Here is a 24837-nt window from a genome sequence, read left to right as displayed (position 1 = left end):
ACTTCGTTACTCAACTGACTTATCTCTCTTAATACCATTAACGACGGCAGATTTTCAACTCTTTTGATTAAATTCGTTGACTCTGGGTTGCCTCACGTGCTTCGCCCGATTACCCAAACCCTTCCTCATTAATTTTTAGAGGCACTACTTGATGGTATGATGAGTAGTCTCTTCAGATAGCACCGGAAATGTCATTCCAGGAAAAATAAAACCACTTCTTTAATCTCGCTCGAGAAACCCGGAAAATATGTACGAGCCTCTTGTTTTTAGTCGTCTCGTTATTCATTTGAATCAACATTAATGATGAGTAAACGGGATTTTTACGGAATTTATTTATTTAAGTAGACAGTTTTTTGTAGAAAAATCAGGACACGATTTTTTATACATTTTTCTATTAATTAAAATGATTTTTCTCTAAGAAGAAATTAGATGAAAGGGAGGCATTTTGCGCTTAAAATAAGAAATTCAATAATTATATAAAGTCGACGAGGATTTATTTAATTTTTAATAAAAATTCAGCCTATCCAGCAGGATTTTCTACGAAATGTCCAAATTATGTCTGTGATTTTTTTTTTACTCCGTGATTTCATATGATTATTGAAACACTGGGAATAATCTTTGAAATGTCACTCTCTGAGTCGCCTGGAAAGAGTTGAGGGACCTCATAACTGCCGACAATAATAGAAATGAATTTTTTCTCCCAGTAGGAGGTGCATTCGAGAATGTCAAACGCAGCTGGAAACAAATGCTCGGGATGTGGATACATTACCGCAGTCCCGAACAGTTCATGTTTTAATCTGGTGATAATGAACATTCAAAACCGCAGTCACCCCACTGAATTTATCTCCCGATGATTTCCTTGTCTTTCACTCATTATTTTTCTCGAAGAAACGAACGAATGGAGATAAACGAATTGGAGTAGATTACGGATGACTCACAAGTGTAATTATTCTGTAAATACAGCATCTATTACTATCATTTTATCGAGTTGTCAATGGGGAATTGCCACTCCGTCTCGTTATACTAGAGACGATGACTCAAGCACTCTTCAACTATAATGTCTCTCATGATTTGTCTCAATCTGGAGAGATGGCGGAGAATTTCTGGCATGTCTAGCTCATCTCACGGATATTTAAGCGACGCTTTAAAATCCGAGAAGCAACATTTTAACAGCCCCCGGAGGGGATTTAAATCATCTCCTCCTAAAAAAATTCCAAATAAAAGGAAGTAAAAGCAACTCGGACTATAATAGATACTCAAGGTCGTCACTCAGATCCCTTTTTTAGTTGAGCATCAGAGCTTCATCTCCTCACTTGATTAATGTTTTTATATATCAAGTCTCCACTTTATTTTCAATTTTCATTCGTTGAAAAAAAAATCCTCGAAATTTTTTTCTGTGTTAAAATCTCTTGCGAAATTTTCGATTGATTTATCAAAATACTAATTCTTTTTTCATTTCCTGCAGTCAATTCAGTTCATAAATTTAATGATTAACATTTACAAAGTTATGAGTATGAAATTGCAGATGTCTCCGGGGCTACCTCGAGACCTTCATATTTTCTCGTCTCCTCGGAATCCCAAGACCTCTGCTAATCCTCGAGGCAAACAAGACCATAGACTCGCGGTAAATAAAAATCAGCGAGCTGAGTCGAAAAAAAAAAGAGGAATCTCTAGCACGTGTTGAAGAAGGGATGTCTCCCCAAGAGGAATAAGTCTCTTTCCCCCACCAGTCAGAATGTTCCTGGCGGGCGCCAGTACGTGAATGATTTGACCGATTCGAGTCGAGTTTGTGCCACAGACCCGCCAACAGCTCTCAGAATCGCTAAAACTAATCTTTGAGGATCGCGTCGACACTTGAGACTGCACTTCGTGTTCAATTCCAATCAGTCCGAATCATGAGGGAGATTGTTCATCTTCAGGCTGGCCAGTGCGGCAATCAAATTGGAGCCAAGGTAATTCCCACTTGAATGGAAATAATAAAAAATTTGTGCTTACCGAGGCAGTTCAACTCATTTAAAAATAGAAATTAAAAATTGAAACTCGAAGGACATTTTCTCACGGGTCGCCCTCACGAGCCCTTGGGAATTCTCGTTGAATGTAAATTACAGACAAAAGGGAATCGTGGGACTGGAGAACATCCTGGTGTCCATGTAATTACCTCAGTTTAGTGGATAGTATATGACGGACTTGCACGTTATTATTAACTCCGATATATTAAACTTTAGCGCAGGACTGGACTCAGTTTATTTTTGTTCATTTAAAAAATATCAAATTCAATCAATTATTCGCAGAAACAAAATGAAAAATAGATTGAACTCTTCTGATGCGTTTAGCGCAATGTAATTAAGACTGCACTTCTGTATTTAATTCCGATTACCCCGAACCCTGAAGGAGATTGTTCATCTTCAGGTCCTCCAGCGCGCCATTGAACTTTTCGCTTGATTGGAATTGGTAAAAATGTTGTGTTCTCCGAGGTCATTCAACTCATTTAAAAATAGAAATTAAAATTTCAAAGTGCAGGGCCACCTTCTCATGCCACCCCCACGAGCCCTTGCGAATGCTTGTTGAATATAAATTACAGTCGACAGGGAAATGTGGAACTGGGAAACATTCTGGAGTCAATGCAATTACCCAAGTTTCGTGAATAGCATATTAGCGACTTCTAGACTATCATTAACTCGGAAATACTAAACTTTGAAACAGGACTGGATCTGATCATTTCCGGGGGGCTTAAGCTTCCGTGAAGTTGAGTCTTGGGAAGATAATTAGTCATTTGTTCGTAAATAACAGAAGTCTGAGTGATAGTGAATCATCCAGAAAGTCGATAAAAGCCATTCATTCTCTTATCGCCATTCGCACAAATCTTTATTTTATCTTTATCTTCGAAGCCGGCGTATCTCGTCCAGAAGATGGGGAGGAAAATTCGGGAAGTTCGTACATCTGGTCGGTTTTAAATTAAAAAAAAATCAGATCTGAATTCAAAATGAATGAAAGTCCTTTGACATTTTCTCAATCAATATTTTATATTTAATGAAGAGGTTCCATTGAACCGGCGATTTTTAACTGAATTTTTTTATTGGAGCGTTCTTGTCGTGTGAGTCAGTTAATTCTTTCTGCAGAGAAGGCCTCGCACATACCAACAAATTAAATCTTATTCACCAACCCATCCCATTGACTGTTTCACGCGCTGGCTATTGAGGATCATAAAATACAAACTCATTTTCCCGTAACCATAACCGGAAATTCATCGTAAAAAGAGTCTTGGAAATTATTTCAAAGATTCTGGTCGAGTTGAGCTCGGTGATTAGTGCCTGGAAGTCAGTCATAAATAAATTGGAGTGGTAAATAATTGCTCGTTTATTGAGATTTTTGTTCTGGAAAAATGTGGTACATGACGAGGTTCACGTTTCAATGAACATTTGGAATGGAGTAAGGTTGAAACTCGAGGCATTTGATACGATGGTGAAGGCGGAGTAGATTGTATCACGAACTTGTCTGATGACGACTCAAGTCTTTAGGCATTTCATGCCAAAGTATTGGCTTCCACCGCAGACTCGGTTACGTCCTTTTGTTTCCACGGAAAAGTCAATCATTTACCGTTTGAGGAGTGCTGTTATTACAGACTCGATGAGAACGTATAAACCGTGTATTTCTTCTTGTAAATTCCGTATTTGCAGTAAAAACTGAGAAATGTGGAGTAACAAAAGAAGATTAAATCAGAAGGAAGAAAAAGTTTCCTCAGTGATTATATTTTATTATTTAATTGTGAACTGCAAATCGTCAACTGCAAAATATTTTGATATAAGACTTTAAGACTTTTCTTCTGCCTTTTGCTCTCCCAGAAAAGTCCTTTTAACTGAAAATATTTGCAAAAAAATCCTGACATCGAGAACGAAGTTGAAGGAATGAAGGTGGGGTGCTCTGAAGTGGAATTCACTTCTCGCAGTAGAAAATCCCTAAAACTCGAGTGCACTGGGGTAAGCGACGTATGACGGGCCTCCTAATAATAACTTGAAAGAAAAATAGTCGCTCAAAAAGACAAACGTCCAAGTCACATTGAAACAGGGGAGTTTTGCCATGGGAGGAGGGCCATAGGCCGCGTTAAATTCGGTCTCTTCTATTCCTGGACCGGGGAAACTTGCCCTCATACGTGTCCAAAGTCTTCTGGTTGAAAATACTGGGTAAGACTAAGGTAATACGATAGTCCGGATATATTCTCCGTATTCTCCTCAACTATTCCCTCCAATTCTCCTCTTTTTTTATTCCTCAATAGGAAACACCATAAATCAGAAGTAATTTTAGACGTAATTGACAGTTGGAATTTTTCCCAATAATAATAATTATTTTTAATTTACGAAAAAATAATGGATTTCATTAGGCCCTTGGGGACTGTGGGAAGGACTTTTGAAATTTAGATTTAATTTTTTTCAGTTCTGGGAGGTAATTTCCGAGGAGCACGGCATCGATCAGACTGGCATTTATCACGGTGACAGTGATCTTCAGTTGGAGAGGATTTCTGTCTACTACAATGAGGCATCCGGTGAGAGAATCCTACAGTAATTTGACTTCTGACATACCGTCCCGCATTGTTCACGAAAATAGTTTATGAGAAAGTGTGGAAAGCTCGGAATACGACAGACGTCTGAATATGCAGGGAATAAATTCGTCGAAAAATCGAAAAATGAAGAGACCCTGCAGGGATTTCCATGGCTGGGTTGCTAGAAATAACCGCGTGTCGCCTTTAATTAAACCCACAACGCAATTTCATTGAAACATTCCAACTGATCAGTGGAAAAAATTAACGAATCTGAGGGACAAAATAATAGAGTTGGCCCAGTGCAGGGGTGATTGTACTCGTCGGTGCTACTCATAGCTCATTTGGAAAACGTTCACGAGGTAGAAACCGTATATGCGCTTCCGTCAGCTATTCCGGTCATCGTTAAGACGACTTTTCGGCGACAGAATAATTTATTCATATCCCGATGGTATTAAAATTATAACTGGATGGGCCAAACGTGGATGGCCAGTTGCCCATGTACCTCAAATCATTTATTTTGAGAAACGAGTCGAATCGTCTTCTTCGAAGTTAAAGTTAATTTTTCATTGCAAAAATCGTGGAAAAAAATATCTGGAATATTGATGATGTTGACTTTATGACATGCTAGTGCCTCACATTAATGAAAAAAAATTATTAACAGTCGCAACAGCCACCAACGGGGGTAAATACGTTCCCCGGGCGATTCTCCTGGACCTGGAGCCGGGTACGATGGACGCAGTTCGTTCAGGAGCATATGGCAAGCTCTTCCGCCCCGACAACTTTGTATTTGGTCAGTCAGGAGCCGGCAACAACTGGGCAAAGGGCCACTACACCGAGGGCGCCGAGCTAGTCGACTCAGTTCTCGATGTCGTTCGCAAGGAGTGTGAAAATTGCGACTGCCTCCAGGGCTTCCAGCTGACCCACTCCCTCGGTGGTGGCACTGGCTCAGGAATGGGGACCCTCCTCATCTCCAAGATCCGGGAGGAGTATCCAGACAGAATAATGAATACCTACTCAGTGATGCCTTCTCCCAAAGTAATTTTTGCGCTTAATAAAAGGGACATTCTTTCGCCATTTTATTTCAGCCAGATAGTTCAGTAATTGTACCCTCATTTTCCTCCTCCTCAGGTATCCGACACGGTGGTGGAGCCCTACAACGCGACCCTGTCGGTCCATCAATTAGTCGAAAACACCGACGAGACCTACTGCATCGATAACGAGGCCCTCTACGACATCTGCTTCCGCACCCTGAAAGTGGCGAATCCCTCCTACGGGGACTTGAATCACCTCGTGTCCCTCACCATGTCCGGGGTGACCACGTGCCTGAGATTTCCCGGACAACTCAACGCTGATCTTCGTAAATTGGCAGTGAATATGGTGCCGTTTCCTCGTCTCCACTTCTTCATGCCCGGTTTTGCACCCCTGACGTCGCGCTCCATGCAGCAGTACTCAGCCTTATCAGTTCCCGAGCTCACCCAGCAGATGTTCGACGCCAAGAACATGATGGCAGCCTGTGATCCACGTCACGGCAGATATCTCACCGTTGCCGCTGTCTTCCGGGGGCGAATGTCGATGAAGGAAGTTGACGAGCAGATGCTCAGTGTTCAGAACAAGAACAGTTCGTACTTCGTCGAGTGGATTCCGAACAATGTTAAGACAGCGTGCTGCGATATTCCACCGAAGGGCCTGAAGATGTCGTCTACTTTCATCGGAAATACCACAGCCATTCAGGAGTTGTTCAAACGCATCTCCGAACAGTTCACAGCTATGTTCAGGAGAAAGGCTTTCTTGCATTGGTATACTGGTGAGGGTATGGATGAGATGGAGTTCACTGAGGCTGAGTCCAACATGAATGATCTGGTGTCTGAGTATCAGCAGTACCAGGAGGCCACTGCTGAGGAGGACTTCGAGGCTGAGGAGGGAGCTGATGATTTTGAGACTTGCGAACAGGAGTGAAGAGAGACTGATTTCTACTTTATTTAATGATATTCTAGGTCACTTGGTCATTTTTTAAATTGTTTTTTTGTCATTTTTCTAATTAGATGTTTTATCGTTTCACTGGGCAGACTCCTGTGTGGAGTTTTCATACTTTTTATAAGAATGCCGATGATTTTTGATCATTAGAAATGGATCTTTGGGGGAAGTTTGAGTGATAGAGATGTGTGTGATACAGCTGATTACCAAGGAGACAGTTATGATATTTCTTACGGTTAAAATATTTCGAGTTATGTGGTACATTATGTTTAATTTGTACTCTGCACCAAAGTTTTTGATGAATAAAATTGCACATTGAATTGTACGCGCCCATTTTTTTCTTTCCTTCGTATTGAGTTGCATTATTTATTGCATTGATAATCGACATGAATAATAGGGTATTTCAACTGTGGGTGGGTCTTAAAGTTTAGGAATTCGGGCCTAAACAATTATTGTCGATAAAAAACTGATCGGTAACTCGATCCTGTCGGAAATTCAACATCTTCGGTTGTAGGACTCTGATTCATCTCGTGCGGTGTATTATTATCGATAAGGAAGGTCTCGATACTTGTCTTCACCAATCGGTGGATCAAAAGTTGCATTCTGCGGCTTCACAAAGGTCTCTGATATCTTCGCCGACGGTAGAATCGATTACGCCGAGATTCTCTCCCTATATTCTTTCCTGATATTCCCGAGGAAAAGAGCTCCCATTTCCAGGCCTATTCCACCCCCTAGTGAATGGAGAATTTAAAATCCTGGTAATTGTTTTTCAAATACAATTTGAATCATGCAAATAATTCATCGGTAATCACCTCTTCAACATTATCGTTAATATCGGAAAGTACCTACAGGACTTCTCCTTAACACAGAAGGGAGGAGAGGAGTTCATCGTCCGATTCTCATTTTCCAGCGAATTGAATTGATCATTTTGAATCACAGCTCAACAATGATTGTGTGATTGTCGTATCTACGATGAGGGGACATTGTGTCGTGGCTATTATAGTTGGTTGAGACTGTTATGCATACAAACGATAATTTGGTAGCAATTCAGTAGTGAAACGACTGAATGTTACGAGTTGCGGTTGAAAATATTAAAAAAACCGCTCCAAATACCGCACTTTTAATGTCTATCAGAGAAACATTTGATTAATGGAGAATAAATCAAACAACAATGACAGGAGAAAAGTGGAGTAAAACATCCCCTTCCCCCTCTGAAGATCAATAACGAACGAAAATCACGAACACTCGAGCTACCGGTGACATACGCAATACCTCTATTTGTCCTCGTACCCGATGGGATAATGCATAATCGCCAATTTTTCTCAAGGTCCAAGTTCCATCAGTCTAAGTTTGGCTAGAAGGACGACGGCAGTCGATAGCCACCCATGGATATTCGTTTGATCATTTAATTATAATTCCCTCGAACGTCATACACACACGTGTATCGACAAAACAATTGTCCGATATGATATGCAAGGAATTAACGTACCCCTGTAATCACCCGTGGATGTGAATCGATCTCATTTAACTCGCTAATTTATTCTTAATCATGAGAATGCAAAATTGATTATGGTAATCACCTCATTGCAGAGAGAAGCGAAGCCAAGCGCCAAGTTATTAACTAAATAAATGAATATGAAGGTGATGGCTAAAATTTGAGAGAATTTTTATTTTGCTCGCCATAGAAACATGCGAAAGACATTTGGAAAATTTTCCTGAATTTAGCGAATCGTTGGAGTTGTGAAATTCTATAAAAAAATCGACGAAGAAAAGGAAAATGAGACAACCGATTGCATTTTATCAAAATCGTAGTAGATGTCTAATTAAATCACATGTGCATTTGAATTAATGTCATTCATCTCGTTAATTCATTCATTAGAAAGAGAACTCAGAATGAAATATGGGAATCAATCGATTAAAAAGACGTGTAAAATCGTTTACAAAGCCAATAATTAAATACATGAATATGAAACAGGTGTAGTAAAGGTGCGGGAATTCACATAAATTTTTATTCTTCTCGAGAATTCTCAGCGATAAATAACTGCACCACTTCTGCTAAAACAATAAATTTAATCCCCAGTAAAATTGTCTCAAAGAAACCCCATCACCGTTGCAATTGTCCCCACAAGTTTATCCGCTGAGCTTCCTCAATCGTCATCCTCATAATTACTATCGATGATACTGTTCCACTGATACTGTTGATAATCAGAAATGAGATCCCCCATGTTGGTCTCAGCCTCCGTGAACTCCATTTCGTCCATCCCCTCACCAGTGTACCAGTGGAGGAAAGCCTTTCTCCTGAACATAGCAGTGAATTGATCGTAAATTCTCCTGAAGAGTTCATGAATAGCCGTAGAATTTCCGATGAAAGTCGCTGACATTTGCAAACCCCTGGGGGGAATATCGCAGGATGCGGTTTTCACATTGTTGGGAATCCACTCGCAGAAATAAGGACCATTTTTATTCTGAACATTGAGCATCTGCTCGTCAATCTCCTTCACCGACATCTTCCCCCGGAAAACGGCAGCGACTGTCATGTATTTTCCATGTTTCGGATCACAAGCTGCCATCATGTTCTTCGAGTCAAACATCTGCTGCGTGAGCTCCGGTACAGAGAGGGTCCTGTACTGCTGGCAACAGCGTGACGTCAGTGGTGCAAAGCCGGTTATGAAGAAGTGGAGACGAGGAAATGGCACCATATTGACTGCCAATTTACGGAGATCGGCGTTGAGTTGTCCGGGAAATCTCAGGCACGTGGTGACACCGGACATTGTGAGGGAGATGAGGTGATTCAGGTCACCGTAGGAGGGGGTTGGGAGCTTTAGGGTGCGGAAGCAGATGTCGTAGAGGGCCTCGTTGTCAATGCAATAAGTCTGATCGGTATTTTCCACTAGCTGATGACAGGAGAGGATGGCATTGTAGGGCTCCACAACAGTATCCGAGACTTTTGGTGACGGCACCACTGAGAATGTCGACATCAATCTGTCCGGATACTCCTCTCTGATCTTGGATACCAGGAGCGTTCCCATTCCTGAGCCCGTTCCACCCCCTAACGAGTGGGTCAGCTGAAAGCCCTGGAGGCGATCGCAGTTCTCGGCCTCCCGTCTCACCACTTCCAGGACAGCATCGGTGAGTTCGGCGCCCTCGGTGTAGTGGCCCTTCGCCCAGTTGTTGCCGGCCCCTGACTGGCCGAATACAAAGTTGTCGGGGCGAAATAGTTGCCCGTAGGGACCCGATCGTACGGAGTCCATTGTCCCGGGCTCTAGGTCCACCAGAATCGCTCGGGGCACGTATTTTCCCTCGTATGCTTCGTTGTAGTAAACGTTGATTCGCTCTATTTGCATGCTTGAGTCTCCACGATATTTTCCCGTGGGATCGATTCCGTGCTCATCAGAAATCACCTCCCAGAACTATTGATTCATTAGGCGCAGCAAAAGGTTTACTAATTACAACTGAACTGGACAATATAATTTCTAGCAAAGTCAAAATTACTGTATGACGTTTTACAATTCTCCAAATTATTTTTACATTTCACATTTACATTTTTTGATCGAACTCATGTAATGGAGAGGTGTAATTGTTCATTACTCGTTCACTAGCCGGGATCACTAATGAGTTGAGATACTAACCTTGGCGCCGATCTGATTTCCGCATTGGCCAGCCTGAATGTGCACTATTTCCCGCATTGTCACAAAGGATTTTGGCTCAAGAGAGCGAGAGTTAAATGGGATTAAAGATATTTCAAGGATTTTCCTCCGGATGGGATGATTACACCAGATTTATGAGATGATAAACAAAAATTTTCACCGGGTTTCGAGACGAAGAGAAAATGACAGTGAGATAAAAAAATCTGAAATAAATGGCGATCATGTTTACCTTGACAACTTCGATTTTAATTAAAACGTTTGTTGCCATATATCTGGGGGCGGAATAAATAGAACAATAAAGAACATTATGACACAAGCCAGACTTTAGAAAGGAAGTACATTATAATGAATGGAAAAAAATAAATACAATGCGTTCCTATACTGACAGTATAATACAAAGTCATTATGTTTTCATTTCTTCTTCAATTAAACAAAAGTTCGTCCATCTCTTCGTTTCTCGTACTTTTTGTTGAGTTTTCTGAAGGGTGAGGGTCATTTTCGTCCCCGCAGATCAACAAATACCTCAGCACTGTGAATTCTCTTATGTCCCTCTCCCTTGTCGGTAATTTCGTCAGTGTCTTTAGTGACATTTAAGTTTTCTGTCACTTCTTCACTTGCGGGGGGCAACAGTCGTCCCATTTGTTCAATATTTTCTTGTGTCGTTGACTCGGCCAACGGAGTCTTGACACTGGACCCTGTGCGACTACCGGGACGTCCGTTCACGAGGTATCGCAGTGGAAGTGACTCTCGTCTGCGAGTCTTCGTCTTTGTACGTCTGCAAATGTACAAAAACAAGTTGATAATGTGCTATCAGACGAATCAATGCACCGGATATTTTCAGCAGAAATATCGGTCCAAAAAGCATAAAAGATCCAATTTTTAGTGGACAATCAATGCAACATAGCAATCAATTTTTTAGTGGATTTGGAACTCGGATAGAAGTAAGGGCAAGGGATGAAAGAGGAACTAGCATGCGATAAACCAGTGAAAATATAGAATAATTACTCTGGAAGGGTTGGACAGGACCAGAGCTTGAAATCAGCTCCAAACATCTCTCCCTCCTCGATAGTCTGTGGTAAATGTATATTGAGTGTCTCTGGTAAAAAAATTGACGTCAGTGCACCTGCGACACTGAGTGTACCCATCACAATCAGTGGTAATACTCTAGAGTAAACCGCCAGGTTAACGATGTATGGAAATGTCAGTAGGCCGATTCCGGCGATGAATGAGGCTATTCCCATCGCCTGGGACCTCAACACCGTTGGCAATAATTCACCAACGAATACGTAAAATACAGCAAACGATGCAGCTATACCGAATTTACCGATCATGGCGAGGGAGACTGTCACCCAAACTGCATCTGAAACATTTCATTCCAAAATATTGCTGAATATATTTTTTACCCCAGTTTGTGTGAGCTTCCGCGTGCGCAAAATTCTCCTTTCCACACATTGCAACAAAAAATAGTATTCGAGCTCATGCTATGGCAGAACTCGCTTTCGCCGCGTCCTGGACACCTTCCACAAGTGTAAAAACCCTTGCCCGCACGTCCCAACCAATTGTATTATTATATCACAAGTGCGTAAAGTGAAATTTTGCTCAGGGAGACAGTACTTGTCCTCGGGAGTTTACGGACTCATAATATTATTCAACATTTCGATTCATTAGTTTGATGGAGGAGTGATTGTTTATTAAAGATTTTTATAGTCACCTTCAGGTACAAACATACAGGATACACAAGCAACACCACCCAACAGCATTGTTAAACAAAGTACCCATCTTCTTCCCAGTCTATCCATGGCATACCATGTTATAACATAGGACGGTATCTCGACAATTCCTCCTGCAACACACCCACATTATCAGAACGTTTATTCGATCAACGTTTTATATGCAGAGTGACGCGATTATTATTAGGTGTATGCAAATCGTTTGATAGAATTTAAAGTGAAATTGCTGGTGATTCTGTGACCTTCAGAGTTACGTGATACCATTACATCATAGATGAAAAAAAATTGTTAATAAAAAGCCCTTTCCCGAAGAAATTCTATTCCCATTCTATTAAAATGTATGCGCTGATGTGTGATATTTTGTTTTATTGATTTCCTTTAAAGGATATTTTATGCATTTGAAATAATTGAATTATTTTATATTTCTCGATGTTAATTATGCCCTTCGGGCTTCTCCATTCAGACCATCGAACTAAAATAATCAGAATTTAATGGGCATTGACTGGATTTTTAATAGAATGGAGAACAACAACGGGAGAGTCAATAATTAACGTATCTGCACAGCTGAAATACAAATATATAAACGCTCACAGCCTTCAAAATATTTGGAATGAAATGTAATCAATTGGGGATTGATTGAAACAGCTTCAGCGATTGGAAATGTTAACGATGTGTAACGAAACGTATAATGAAACGACACGAGCCAAAAGAATAGTAAACATGTTATTCAATTTACCTATGAAGAAGGCAAGGTAATCAGATACACCGAGGTTCGTTGTGTTGTACGATAATCCATTGTACACAACAGCATTTGCCACCCAGTCGAATGCGAGGATGATGAATTTTTTTCGTATATTTGGATTTGTTATTATGTCCATTGGAGTAGCTGATGGTGGAGGTGGTCTTATTTCCGTTTCTCCAGGTGCCAGGATATTTTCAGAATTTCTCCCGTTGCAAGAGACTCCTTGTCTCTTCAGAATTTCCATCTTCAGACGATAAAAAATTGGAAAATTGCATATTCGGTCAATTGTATATTTTTTATTAATTTTTTTTTCTGACAAAGTGATGGCTACCTCCATTTTCCTAAGAAAATTCGTTGGCACAGTTTTTCCATTGACCCTAGCCATATGCTGTACAATAACTTCCGCCTCGTCTATCCTATTTTTACTCAACAACCACCTGGGACTCTCGGGGATGATCCACCAGTAGCTGAACAGCACTATGAATGGTACGGACGTTGCTAACGAGAGGGTGTACCAATGTCGAAGAAGGTATCCCTGAAAATATCAGTGGATCATGTAAAGTAGTATAACATTTTGCAAAATTAATTTTTTTTCATATTGCTAAGACATTTATCAAAAGTCGGACTTCAGTGGCATTAGAAAATTAATTGCTTTGAAGTTGACATGAGGAGTCATTTATTTATTATTCAAGTAAAGTTTTATTTTCACAGGTGAGTGTTTTAGAATTTTCGAAGCAAATGCGTTAAATTTACCTTTCAATTATTTTTGTATTTAAAATCAAGCATATGCGCAATAATTTCAAAGACTATTAATTTGTATTCACGACTGCAGTAGTCAATGTAAACACACTAATCATTAGAATTGAAGGATCTCGTGAAAACAGCGTAAAAAATGCAATTCTCGTCAACAATAGCCCCCTCAAACATATAAATTACACGATTAACAGCTTACAATGTTCCCTGATGATTACTAATGACGAAATAACGTACTTTGTGGCGTAGAAAATGAATGAAACGAATGGAAAATTATTGGTACTTACTAGGAGTGCGAGGAGGCACATGGCGGTAGCAAAGAACATGCTTATTCCCATTCCCGCAAATGTTCTGTACCTAGGACCCATTAATTCAAGTGCTAAAAATTGAAATATCGTTAGAAAATGCCATTGTAATCGGGTAATGTCGAGGAAGATGGGTATTCACCTAGTATGAATGGAATTTGGTAAATGGCAGGGAAGAATAGGCCATTGATGGTCCTTAAGGCTGTGTACACGGTATAATTTGGACTGAAGCTCGTTGCTATCGCGAATATCACCTCCAGGAAGAGAATCGAGAAGAATGCTGTTCGACGTCCCCACTTGTCGGCAATCCATCCGAAAATTATGTTACCGAATAGACTTCCTACGTAGAAAAATGTTGTCGATGTGGATGGCAACCAGCTGTTGTCGCATACGAGGTCTAGCTACGTGGACGGAAAAATTGCATTAAGATATTTAATAATCATATTTAATAATATTTAATAATCATTCGAATATCAGGTACTCGTCCAGTGGAAAAATATTCCATGAAGAAACACAATAAATTTTGTGTTCTCAGACAATTATTTTTATTGTCTAGTATTTTATGAGAATTGGAGGAAACGTAAGCGAAATATTTCAAATTGATCGGAATATTCTATCACATTTTAAATGTAGAATTCCCATCGATTTATTCATGAATTGATAGGTTTTATTGATCTTTCTTGAAATTACTTTGGACACAATCATTTTTATTAATCTTTTTAATAATTTACTCTTAAATTGAATGAAGTTTTACAGGACGAAAAATTGTATCACATTTGTTTCTTAAATCCAATGGAATTTTTCTAATGAAATTCCAAATTCTCCATGGTAATCGCTCGGAATTTCCCTCTGATTGGTTCATGTGCGTTGAACAGGAACCGAGTTTTATTAGTGGACATGAAGCCACTCCATGAAGCCCCGCATAGTCGGCAATTCCAATAGTTTTTCAATTATCCTCACATCCAATCAAGACAACCCATCGAAATCGCGAACCAACGGGTTATAAAATAATTCAGAAATCGATTCCAGATCTCATGGTATCCGTCGAATAAGCCAATCCCTTCAATTCTATCTCGCATAAACAGACAGAATAAATCCGCGTCCAGATAGTTTATTGCTACTACCGCTTTATGTGATGCGTATCAATGTGTCCGGGAATATTGCTTGTATCAGTGTTGGTTGGCTCCCACAGCGGCGAGGTGTCCATCACCCTCCGTTGACAGGAGGAGCGTGTCCCCCGCGTTGCCTCGTGGCTCTCTTGTCCGTGAACACCAGAGTCCAGCATAGACCCCTCGATCATGCCCAAACCCTCTCCCCTCTCCACAAACCATCATTATCCGTCCTTCCAACTGTATAACTTCAAGCCCGACGACTCTTTCGCAATTGTGTACCGAGAGAAATGACGCATTCGAATAAAATAAACAGACGACGAAATAAAATACAATGGAAGACTTGACAAAGTCCCTAGATAATACGATTTCAACTGAGATCCTACACAGAAAGAAATTTTGGATAAAAATTAGACCTCTCGAGGGCGAAACGTGGGACAAAATGGTCATCAACCATTTTTAGGTCAAGTTTTACTGGAAAAATTAGACTTGAGAGGTTAATTTTTGGTATAAAACTAACTTTCGTCCCTCATTTCACCTCCTAAAGTCTAATTATTACCTAAACTTCTTTCCGTGTCTTCAATATTTTTTTCCATTGTACACTTGCGAATTTTTAAAGAAAATTTATTCGAAAGGCCGATATAAAGGGAGAAATTCCCGAGGAAAATCCTCGTGATGTGGTTCCCAGTGCTGGGGCTGGAAATGTCATTCGTTTGAGCGTGAATTCCTGAGGATGAGATTTCCAAGTAAATTCATGACACTCCCTCACCTCCTCTGCATTTATTTTCCATACTTTGCATCATGGCAATTAAGTGCAGGTAGCACTTGTCGCCGAGTAATTAGCAACTAAATGAATCCTCTGCATTCATGATTTTTTCCATTTTCTCCATCGATGAGAAGATGAGATGGAAGCTACGAAAATACCTCAGGGACCCACGATGAATAATAATGAGTATTTAATGGAATGATGGATCTGTTTTGTTGCTGCACTTTTCAGGCATGAAAATGAGGAGGAACGAAAGTTGATTGAAATAAACCTATAGAATAGTTTATTTCGTATTTGTTATTCAGGTCAAATAATTTCCCCTGAATTTCAAAATAAAAAAAAATTATCTTTCAATGGAATTTAGGTTTTAAAAAATCCTGACATAACAAATGTCCTCCCCCGAAGTCGCCCCCACCCCTAAGAATGAAACAACCAAAATACAAATCTCTGTAAAGTACAGAGAACCCAAATGGCTTTTGGCGTTGGGCCGACGTGTTATCCCCCTGGGACAATGCAGAGACGGGGTAAACGAGCTTCCCAAAGATGTCTCCATAATCCATGAAAGGACAACGTATAACAGGACCTCGAACATTTGCCTTCTCTGCGAATGTGTGTCTTTGGCAGGGGAAGTTTTGCAGTTCAGACAGTTACAAACAGTTTAGTCGTGTGGTGGTACATTAATACGGCAGCTTAATACCCACCATGACCAACACTGGCCATCAAATGGTGGATGTGGGGGAGGGAGGGTTGGGTGTTCTAACAGCGAAACAAGAAGTGCCAAAATACAAGCGGGATGTGCACAAGTGTCGGAGGTTAAAACGTTGAGGCGAAACATAACGTGCAGAACTCCATCCGATAAGTAGATAATACCTCCGCACTAATCTCTTCTCTGACGCACTGACTGTAACTACTTGCAGTGAATACTCCTGACTGGATTATACCTTCATTGTGATGGAAATTTAATATTACTGGTTATCCACTCAGTCTTAATTTGAGGAAATTATTTTTTCGGAGTAGATTAGGGGGATAATTTATGTTGAATGTGTGCTTTATTCCGGAAAAATGGGCAACCAATGGAGGGGGAAAGAGAACATCGTTGGAACATTTTTTGTTTTGCACTGGAGTTCGTATTTTGGGTACCATATCATTTTGCAATTAATTTATTCATCGAACTTCACACACGGAGAGAAAAATTTTGGGAAAATGATGTGTCTGTTCTGTAATCTGTCAGTCAAAATAGTATTCAGTAAAAATTACGGAACAATTAGGCACTTTTTTAGTGTACTTTCAGTAAAAAGTACACGGAAAGAAATTTTAGATCGAAATCAGACCCCCGGGGGATGAAACGAGGGACAAAGGTTAGTTGTATGCCAAAAGTTACCCTCCCAAGTCTAATTTTTCCAACAAAATTTGACCTAAAAATGGTTGAGTCTTATTTCATCCCATCTTTCGCCCTCTAGAGATCTAATTTTCATCAAAAATTTTTTCCCCGTGCAAAACGTTCAGTGAAATATTACCGAGCCCTTTCAAATAAATAAAGCGGCAGCAGTCGTGCAGAATTAATCACCAATAAATCCCAAAATTCGTGTCAGGCCCAAAAAAATTCTCTAAAAATCCAAAAAATTCCAAAAAACGGAAGTAAAGTTTTACCGGAAGGGCTAAATCTGTTCCCAGTATACGTCACGTAAATACTGGGTACGATCGAGCCAGTGTAACCCCGAGTATTCTATATAGGTATAACAAGGTGCGTGTACACATATGCATTGCTCGAGTGTTTGATGTGACATATCACATGACCGGATGTGGGGGTAGGTAAATTGGTCGGCAATTGCTGACGCCACTAGAGGCCTCCTGCAGAAAAAAACACATAATCTATATCGTCCAGGCCACTCTCTTTCAGATGCACCTTTCGTGGCCACCCCATCTCCCCTCCTTCACCTCCCACCCGCCCCCTTTCCACCCACCCTCTCCCCATACTCCCAATATTTCAAGGCGATTGTAGTTGAATCGACGAGAAAAAAAATCCCCACCAATTTTTCATCGCTGTTCAGCCCAGTAATTCAATGAAATGGGTTAAACTCCATTTATCAATTTTCATGGATAACTTGATGATGCGTCAACGCCTCCCCTAATCTCGCGAAAAATCACTCCTCGCGATGAGTAAAACCCGAGTAATATCAGTTCTTCTAATGAAAAAAATAATAATAATTCTTATCGCGTGCAGACTCCTAAACTCATCCATCAACTTCACCAATTCCCCTTGATTTCTCAACATTCGTTAATAAATTTTCCACGAATGTATCCAACAAAATGACAGCCACTTGTCACTAACTCAAGACAAAACGTGTGAAAGGCCAAGGCAAAAAACAATACTGTTGGTATTATTTTAATCACGTGGAGTAAAAATTGTACGAGCGTGTGTAACAACGAGTTTAACTCCAGTGAGTGTAATGCAATCTAAATGATTAAGCATCGTTAGCCAGAGCTGGTTAATGTTTCCATGCGCATTATGCAAATTTTCATATTGTTTTCTTCTTCAACATTAATCGTACACTCGTGTGCTTTTGAATGGCTCATCTCATTGAAAAAAAAAACCAGTGAAATGGACTGCGGAGGGATTGGAGAAGACGGGGAAACCCGGATATGTCGGGGGAATTAAGGATGAGAGAAGAGCACGTCCGCTCAAGTGTCGCTTCAAAAAATGAGAGTTAATGGGCTTTGTAATTGATCCAAGAATGGAAAACGTCGTATTCAACCCGATGTTTTTATCTAGAAATTTTAATAATTTTATTGTTTCTATTCTAATGGCTCATTCATAAAACATACGGATTTGATTTTCCTTTAACATTTTACCTGTCGAGAAACTTCTTTGTATTTTTTATTAAATATAAATAGGACCTGTTTCAGAATATTTCTCGCATTAGTTCTAAGCCTCCCCCCCCTCTCCCCTTCCCACGAATATAAATAATGGTAAAATTAGAGGGAGTTTACCTCTGTAACGAGTGTGCTGTCGTAGTCCCTTTTATCGTATATCCACCCATGAAGACACTTGGTTTTCGGCCAGTCTGTGTTGCTCACTGGTGGTGATGGTAGACTCGTTGTTAATGAACCCGTGGCATTAACCTCGGTGTTCACATGCCTCAGCCACTCCTCGAGAATGGCTGTGTAGTTGACATCGTACATGTAGCACCTAGAGAACTGACGCCTACCATCAGACTTGTATTCGTAAGGTAGAGATAGTTCTTTTCTCGCTTGGAGACTCAGAAGATTCGTTACGTTCTCCAGCTCTGGTATTCTGCACCAGTGCTCGGGTGACGCACTGACGAATACCTAGGAGATGATTGGGCGAATTAATCTCATTAATTTTATGGAATTATTCAGTTATTCTGCAATTTAGTGGAACTTTTTTATACAAAAATGTCTAATCTTTGATAACTCAAGGTCGACAGAAGTGAATACACGAAGATTAGGCTTTAGCGTTATCCAGGTATTTCAGGTATTTTTTGCGATTGTTTGTTAGTTTATTGATGGAATATTAGTGCTTTTGCTTGAACTCATCAGATTAAAAACAAATAGTAACAATTAATTTCATTTATAAACCGCGAGTGATTTGGTGTTATCCAACGAGTCAAGGAATTTTAAAATGACATTATTACCTGTGAAAAGGCAAGAAAAGCTGCTGGTAGAGTAGCTGGTATGCACAGCAGATAATACATAATATTCTGATATCTGCCCTTCTCCCCCACATGTACCAGCACCTCATCAAAATCTATGGAGCTCATTGTTCACGTGGGAGAGTACAAGATTCTCCCAGTTTGAAAGCAACGTCAATGACGTACTGTTCGCCTGATATTTTCACCAGGTCAGACGGCATGTCCGTCCATTCATTATCACTCCCTATTCACGACACTGATTTATCTCCAATAATATCTCCAATACCATTGAACTTCCATCAATCACTCATTCAATAAATCCAAAGACTCAGCACCACCGTTTAGTTCATTATAATCAACATCATCAACACTTTTAGAAACAGCATTATTGAATCAATTAATCGGTATTTAATAATTTACAATAAATTCACAGTACGAGTGATTTAACAACACATACCATAAAATGTTTCGTTCACTGACACTTGGGAATATCCGGCAGTTTCACACGTTTCAATTTGAAAAATAAAATGTTTGTTTACGTAATTACGTACAATTCACCCTGTTTCCTTGTCCCAGTGGATCAGAAATATTTCACTATTCATTCGTCGCAATAATGTCACGTTAATTATCAAGTTCGTTAACTCGGGGATTGTCATAATCACATGGTTAAGCGTCACTTGGTCTACCCCTTGCTGATGATGAAGGTATCAGCCGTTGTTACCTGGTGTTGACCTCATCACTTCCATGCCCTTTACCACCATCATCGTGAAATTTTCAATCTCATGAATCTCATACAGGATCAATTCCTGCCAATGGTCCAGTCGGTCTCACAGTGGTCCCCAGGATGTGGCTGGAATATCGGACAAATGTCTGTTATCTCTATCTAACTAACTGGCCCTGTAACACGGAAGCAGAACAGCGGAACGATCTCAACTGAGGTTCGATGCGGTGTCGCGTTTGTGAACAAGCCACCACCGCCATAAGCATCACATACGCACGCGGACGACTTATCGATGGTGACGTTGAAACATAGTCGTTACCGTCTCTGACGTGCTTCAAGTTTTCCCAACCCGTACCGTCAATATCCCCAATGATGCCGGTGTCCCGGTTCCTGCCACCGTCGCCCGATTTTTTCGCCAACGGAATTGGAAATTTACCGAGGAAGACGACACGGAGGAAATTCACCAGGTGCCGAGTAATTGGGGAACGGAATCCATTTCTGGAATTTTCAGGGGTGCGAGACGACAAGTGCGAGGTGAAAAGGAAATTTCAATTAACATTTTGATTCAAAAGGTCGATTTTAATTTTTGTTGGAATGAAATTGAAGTTTTAATATCAAAATATCAATTTGGCAGTTATTGGAATTCTCTGGCTCTTCTATTTTCCTTTCCTTTTTGGTGGGAATAGGAAAAGATATGGAAACTCGGGGCAATAAAACTCTACGGAGAACATTTCAACAGAAGAAGTTGTAGAGGAAAAAAAAATCTCTCAACTTTTTGTATTACTTTGTTTTCATCCATGACCTCGTCTTCGGGTAGTCGTCGGACTCGTCAGTTACTTTTTCCACTGGTATCGTAATACACTTCTTCTTTCGTAATATCTGATAACGTCTTATCAATTCCATGAATTATCTTCGGGTGTGTTACGAAAAACGTGAGAAAAAATGGGTAACGGAGTTGATAAATTTGGGTTTCCTCAAGGTTCACACGAGAGAATGCTTCCGGTTGGTCGACTGAATAGCGAAGGCTCTTCTGGTGTGACGATCAAAGAAGCTGTAATCTCCCGTGTGTGACGCGCTCACTCTCCACCACGCCGTCACTCAACCCTCGTCTTCCCCACATAACAATCGGCCGCAGTAATTTACCATGTTAAATTGCATGTCAAAACATTGTAAATTATTTCCCTGAACGTGAAAAAATGCCTGTCCCGATATCGGCCATAATTTAAATACCTCGGTTATTATCAATGCGTAAGACACCTGAACGATTAAGACAATACTGGACAATGAGAAGGATACGCTCTGATTACTTCTGCATGACATACTTGAGATTTACGTCAACGGGGAACGGTAGAGTCGAATTACCCGACTTTTTTTCATTTTTAATGGATTTTCTTAGGCTTCAAAATGAGATGTCACTCGTCCAAATCGCATCGTTGGGTGCGGAGATATCGAAGATTGAAGTCGTTGAAGAAAAATTTAAAAAATTACGAAACACAGGTCCATAATACACGGAATCTATTGAATATTTTTGTCTGTGTAATGAATGGATGCTGATGTAGTTAATTAATAATGAACCATCATGAATGGAATTATTCAACTGATCAACACCAGGACTAGCAGCTCCCAGGCTCCTTGAAAGCTTGCGACTGACGATTTCCCAATACGGTGGATCGAATTAAAAAATTCCACGATTGATCGCGGAAAATGTATCGATCTTATTCACTCGGATGTACACAATGCTTCTTCTCATTCTCGGTTGGATCGGTCTGCGCTACTTGTCCCCCCCCCCTCCCCCCTTTCCCTCCCACACTACGTCATTACGCCCACCCATTCCATCATTATGTGTATATTAAACTCGACAATGTGTGGATTTTATATACCGTGTGGCCAGCGTGTGAACAGTTGCGAAACTAGAAAAATAGAGAAAAACTCATGTGCACACGAGAGATGATACGTTGTAACAGTAACATCCACCGACAAATGCAGACCCATGACCCGTGTCGTCCAATAATTCAAACGTCTTGTCTCTTTTATTTATCTTTGTCATTCAAGGGGAACTGACGGGATGGAAAACGGGTCACCACGTGTCGACGTGCTAAGAATAAAAATATTATTTGTTTGGAGGGATTTTCATAATTCAAAACCCTTTGAAGAAGTACTTTGACAATTTATTGGGAAGAAAATTTCCCAGAATTTTCCGGGTTCGCGGGCTCTGAAATAATTGATTTGTTACAAAAACGAATGTCGGGAAAACTTGATGGCCAAAATATTATGATAATATTTTTTAATGTTCCCCCATGCCCCTCCATTGACAAATTTTATTGCTGAAGACTTCCAAATCTATTAATAGATATCTCTAACGCCTTCATCCTTTATTGAATAATCTGCCCCATGTTTTCGTTAGTGACGATTACCATCGTCTCGAGTGTGTTTATCTACTTCAAAATCCTATCAACATTACATATGATACATGTAACTCTACACCCCGATGTCGTCAGTACGTCATGCTACCATTTCGGTTTAACTTTACAATTCATAGTGTGACGTCACAGGGCAAACAATATAATGACACAGGTGTATTACGGCAAAATGAACGTGGATGATGAGTTTGTCAGGTTCATTAGCGTACACTACCCCAACCGCATGAGCCTTCATTTCCTATCCTCACGACACAGTGTTTATTTACCATTCCCTGTTTATCCCCAACACTCACGATCTTGTAATTTTGCAAAGGTTTCCCGTCGTTTCTCAAAAATAAATAAGAAAAATCAATAACAACAGTCGAATAAGAACTTAATTTACTCCCCAATAGCAAATGTATGATAAATTAATTTAAAGGTCCCAATTACCTTCAAATTAACTCGATACTCCGCCGATTTGAATTCATCGTCCCAATAGTTAACAACAAGTGCAACAATAAAATCAAATTTCACCAGAATGACCAACAAATTTGAAGGGTTTAAATTCTCCAGAGTCTTCACCCTTTTCAACAACACCACAAGAATATATTTACTCTTCTCCCTTGGAAATCATTCCAGAAGGGATTAACTGCATTCAAATTGAGCGTGCGCGATGACGAGCGGTAAACGCGCGGCTACGTAGAGCGGCACTCGGAAGTTCGGTAGTAGCCACGGACACTCTTGAACGAATCAATCGAATCACTGCACCGTCCGACATCCGGTCCCCCTGGGTGTACGTGTACCGAGGTTGAATAAAACTTCAAAATATTATATTATCCCCCTCTCTCAAACCCGCGAAACAATTTTCCAATAATCATTCCTTCAAACAGTCATCAGCAACTAAACTCAAATTTCACCTCAAATTGTCATTCATTAAATTCAATAATTTCACGTCACAAGTACCCTCGGATTAAAATTAATTAAGTGCTTGAATCATTTAACGTTTAATATCGTTGGAACGAATGTTTAATTATTCTAAAATCTACGATCATTGATTAACTATGAAATCTAGACGTTGCATGTAGTTTCCATCGCGAACTCAAACTGATACAACGTGCAGAGGGGCCCGATCATCTCCTATCCCATCCTCCTATCTATCATTTTGAGGCCTCCCTACCTCCTTCATATACACAATATTTCACATCTTCTTCTTTGTTTTTTGTCATTTTTTCTCTCACTCACTGGTAAAGTCACCAGTGGCTTCAAACTCCACCTCCTATTACCCAAACACCAATACACGTATACAAAAACATATCCACTTCCAACACAACTTCCATCTCCTCGCGTTAGCCCTCACCTCCCCCTCCTCGCCCACCCTGCAGGGGCCCCCCTCCGCCCCTCCCCACCCTGCTGTGCCCTCACGAGGTAACTCTCATCCACTCAGTCACTCGACTATTAATATAAAAGGGGGTTCCTCCAACACTCGGTAACCCGTAATTTGTTCGTGGTTCAAGTTTGCCGATTAATTTTCATGAATCAAATTGTTATTTATTTTTTTTTATTCGACGTATGGCCGACGCAGGAAATTTCACGGATAATTAACTGATAAATTTGATGAATAATTCTGCTGGCTCTCGATTCAATTTCTGTTGGAACCTTCAGTAGTTTTGGAGAAAAAATCTGTTGAGGGTTTTTTATTGAATGAATTGTTCATTGGGTAATTTATGTTGAAGAAAATGTCGGGAAACGTTTGATAAAAAATTAATAGATTGTTTTGATTTGGAAAAATCGAGACTTTTGGAATTTCGTATAGCACGTGCCATGCGACATTGAGATTAGTTTTTTATTTGATTGTTTCCTTTATCTTTATGGGAGCGATTTTTTATTGATAACATTGTTTGGTCACTTGGGACAATATTTTTGACGGAGTTCAGGAATTTTTACGGCTTTCTGACCTATTCGAATGGAAATTCTTAGTGTAAAAACACTTGTCGGCGAACCGCCTCTCTTTAAATTCGATACAGGGATGTATCGCTGGCAGAAGAGCCCGCGCTCACTCCATAAAAAAAATATTACAACCACTGACACTAATGCGAAATACGATAAATAATTATCCCGAATGAATTGTAAAAGCAATAGATCAAGTTTTTCAGATAAAATTGTTAAGAAATGATTAAGCAAAATAATTTTGGAACTGTTATCGGTTAGTTGTGTCAACAATGAGGTTGTGCTTGTCCTCTTGAAATTGAATTAACAAAAATATTTTCACGGAGGTGTTTTTGTGACGATATAATGAGTTTTACGCAAAAACGTGTGGGCTGAATATTTAAACATTTTCATGAATGAACTTCTCATGTTATTCTTCATTAGAATTCAGGTCTCAGTGGGCCTTGACATTCAACAGAATTCTTACATAACTTCCGCAGTTAAATCTAATAGAATTGAGACTTTTTCATCACATATTTCTATAAATCAATCTGCCAGTTATCATTCTGCATCAA

General features: G+C 40.0%; 3 protein-coding genes across 7 annotated transcripts; 1 reads left to right on the top strand and 2 right to left on the bottom strand.

The window, feature by feature from the left end:
- The first annotated feature begins 1756 nt into the window (after window positions 1-1756).
- On the top strand, window positions 1757-6836 carry LOC135161694 (tubulin beta chain-like). The gene is made up of 4 exons (XM_064119531.1): window positions 1757-1952; window positions 4432-4540; window positions 5199-5572; window positions 5666-6836. The coding sequence occupies exons 1-4, from the start codon at window positions 1896-1898 to the stop codon at window positions 6491-6493; spliced, it is 1368 nt and encodes a 455-aa protein (XP_063975601.1). The 5' UTR covers window positions 1757-1895; the 3' UTR covers window positions 6494-6836.
- Window positions 6837-8151: 1315 nt separating this feature from the next.
- Window positions 8152-10345, bottom strand: LOC135161697 (tubulin beta chain-like). The gene is made up of 2 exons (XM_064119536.1): window positions 10141-10345; window positions 8152-9921 (listed from the first exon to the last, which is right to left on the bottom strand). The coding sequence occupies exons 1-2, from the start codon at window positions 10195-10197 to the stop codon at window positions 8659-8661; spliced, it is 1320 nt and encodes a 439-aa protein (XP_063975606.1). The 5' UTR covers window positions 10198-10345; the 3' UTR covers window positions 8152-8658.
- Window positions 10346-10493: 148 nt separating this feature from the next.
- On the bottom strand, window positions 10494-23480 carry LOC135161689 (organic cation transporter protein-like). Of its 5 annotated transcripts, none has more exons than XM_064119519.1 (10): window positions 22787-23478; window positions 19220-20113; window positions 18555-18893; window positions 13831-14089; window positions 13671-13762; window positions 12962-13165; window positions 12625-12874; window positions 11870-12001; window positions 11164-11518; window positions 10500-10933 (listed from the first exon to the last, which is right to left on the bottom strand). In XM_064119519.1, the coding sequence occupies exons 2-10, from the start codon at window positions 19343-19345 to the stop codon at window positions 10651-10653; spliced, it is 2040 nt and encodes a 679-aa protein (XP_063975589.1). In that variant the 5' UTR covers window positions 19346-20113; window positions 22787-23478; the 3' UTR covers window positions 10500-10650. The 5 variants fall into 5 exon arrangements, with proteins under 5 accessions (XP_063975592.1, XP_063975589.1, XP_063975588.1 ...); XM_064119518.1 differs by having other exon boundaries at window positions 19220-20066; XM_064119521.1 differs by having other exon boundaries at window positions 19220-20066; window positions 23254-23478.
- Window positions 23481-24837: the final 1357 nt, after the last annotated feature.

This window comes from Diachasmimorpha longicaudata, chromosome 4 (genome assembly GCF_034640455.1).
Source record: "Diachasmimorpha longicaudata isolate KC_UGA_2023 chromosome 4, iyDiaLong2, whole genome shotgun sequence".
Taxonomy (NCBI): domain Eukaryota; kingdom Metazoa; phylum Arthropoda; class Insecta; order Hymenoptera; family Braconidae; genus Diachasmimorpha; species Diachasmimorpha longicaudata.
Note: the sequence above shows the minus strand (reverse complement) of the source record. Positions and strands in the feature narration are given on the sequence as shown.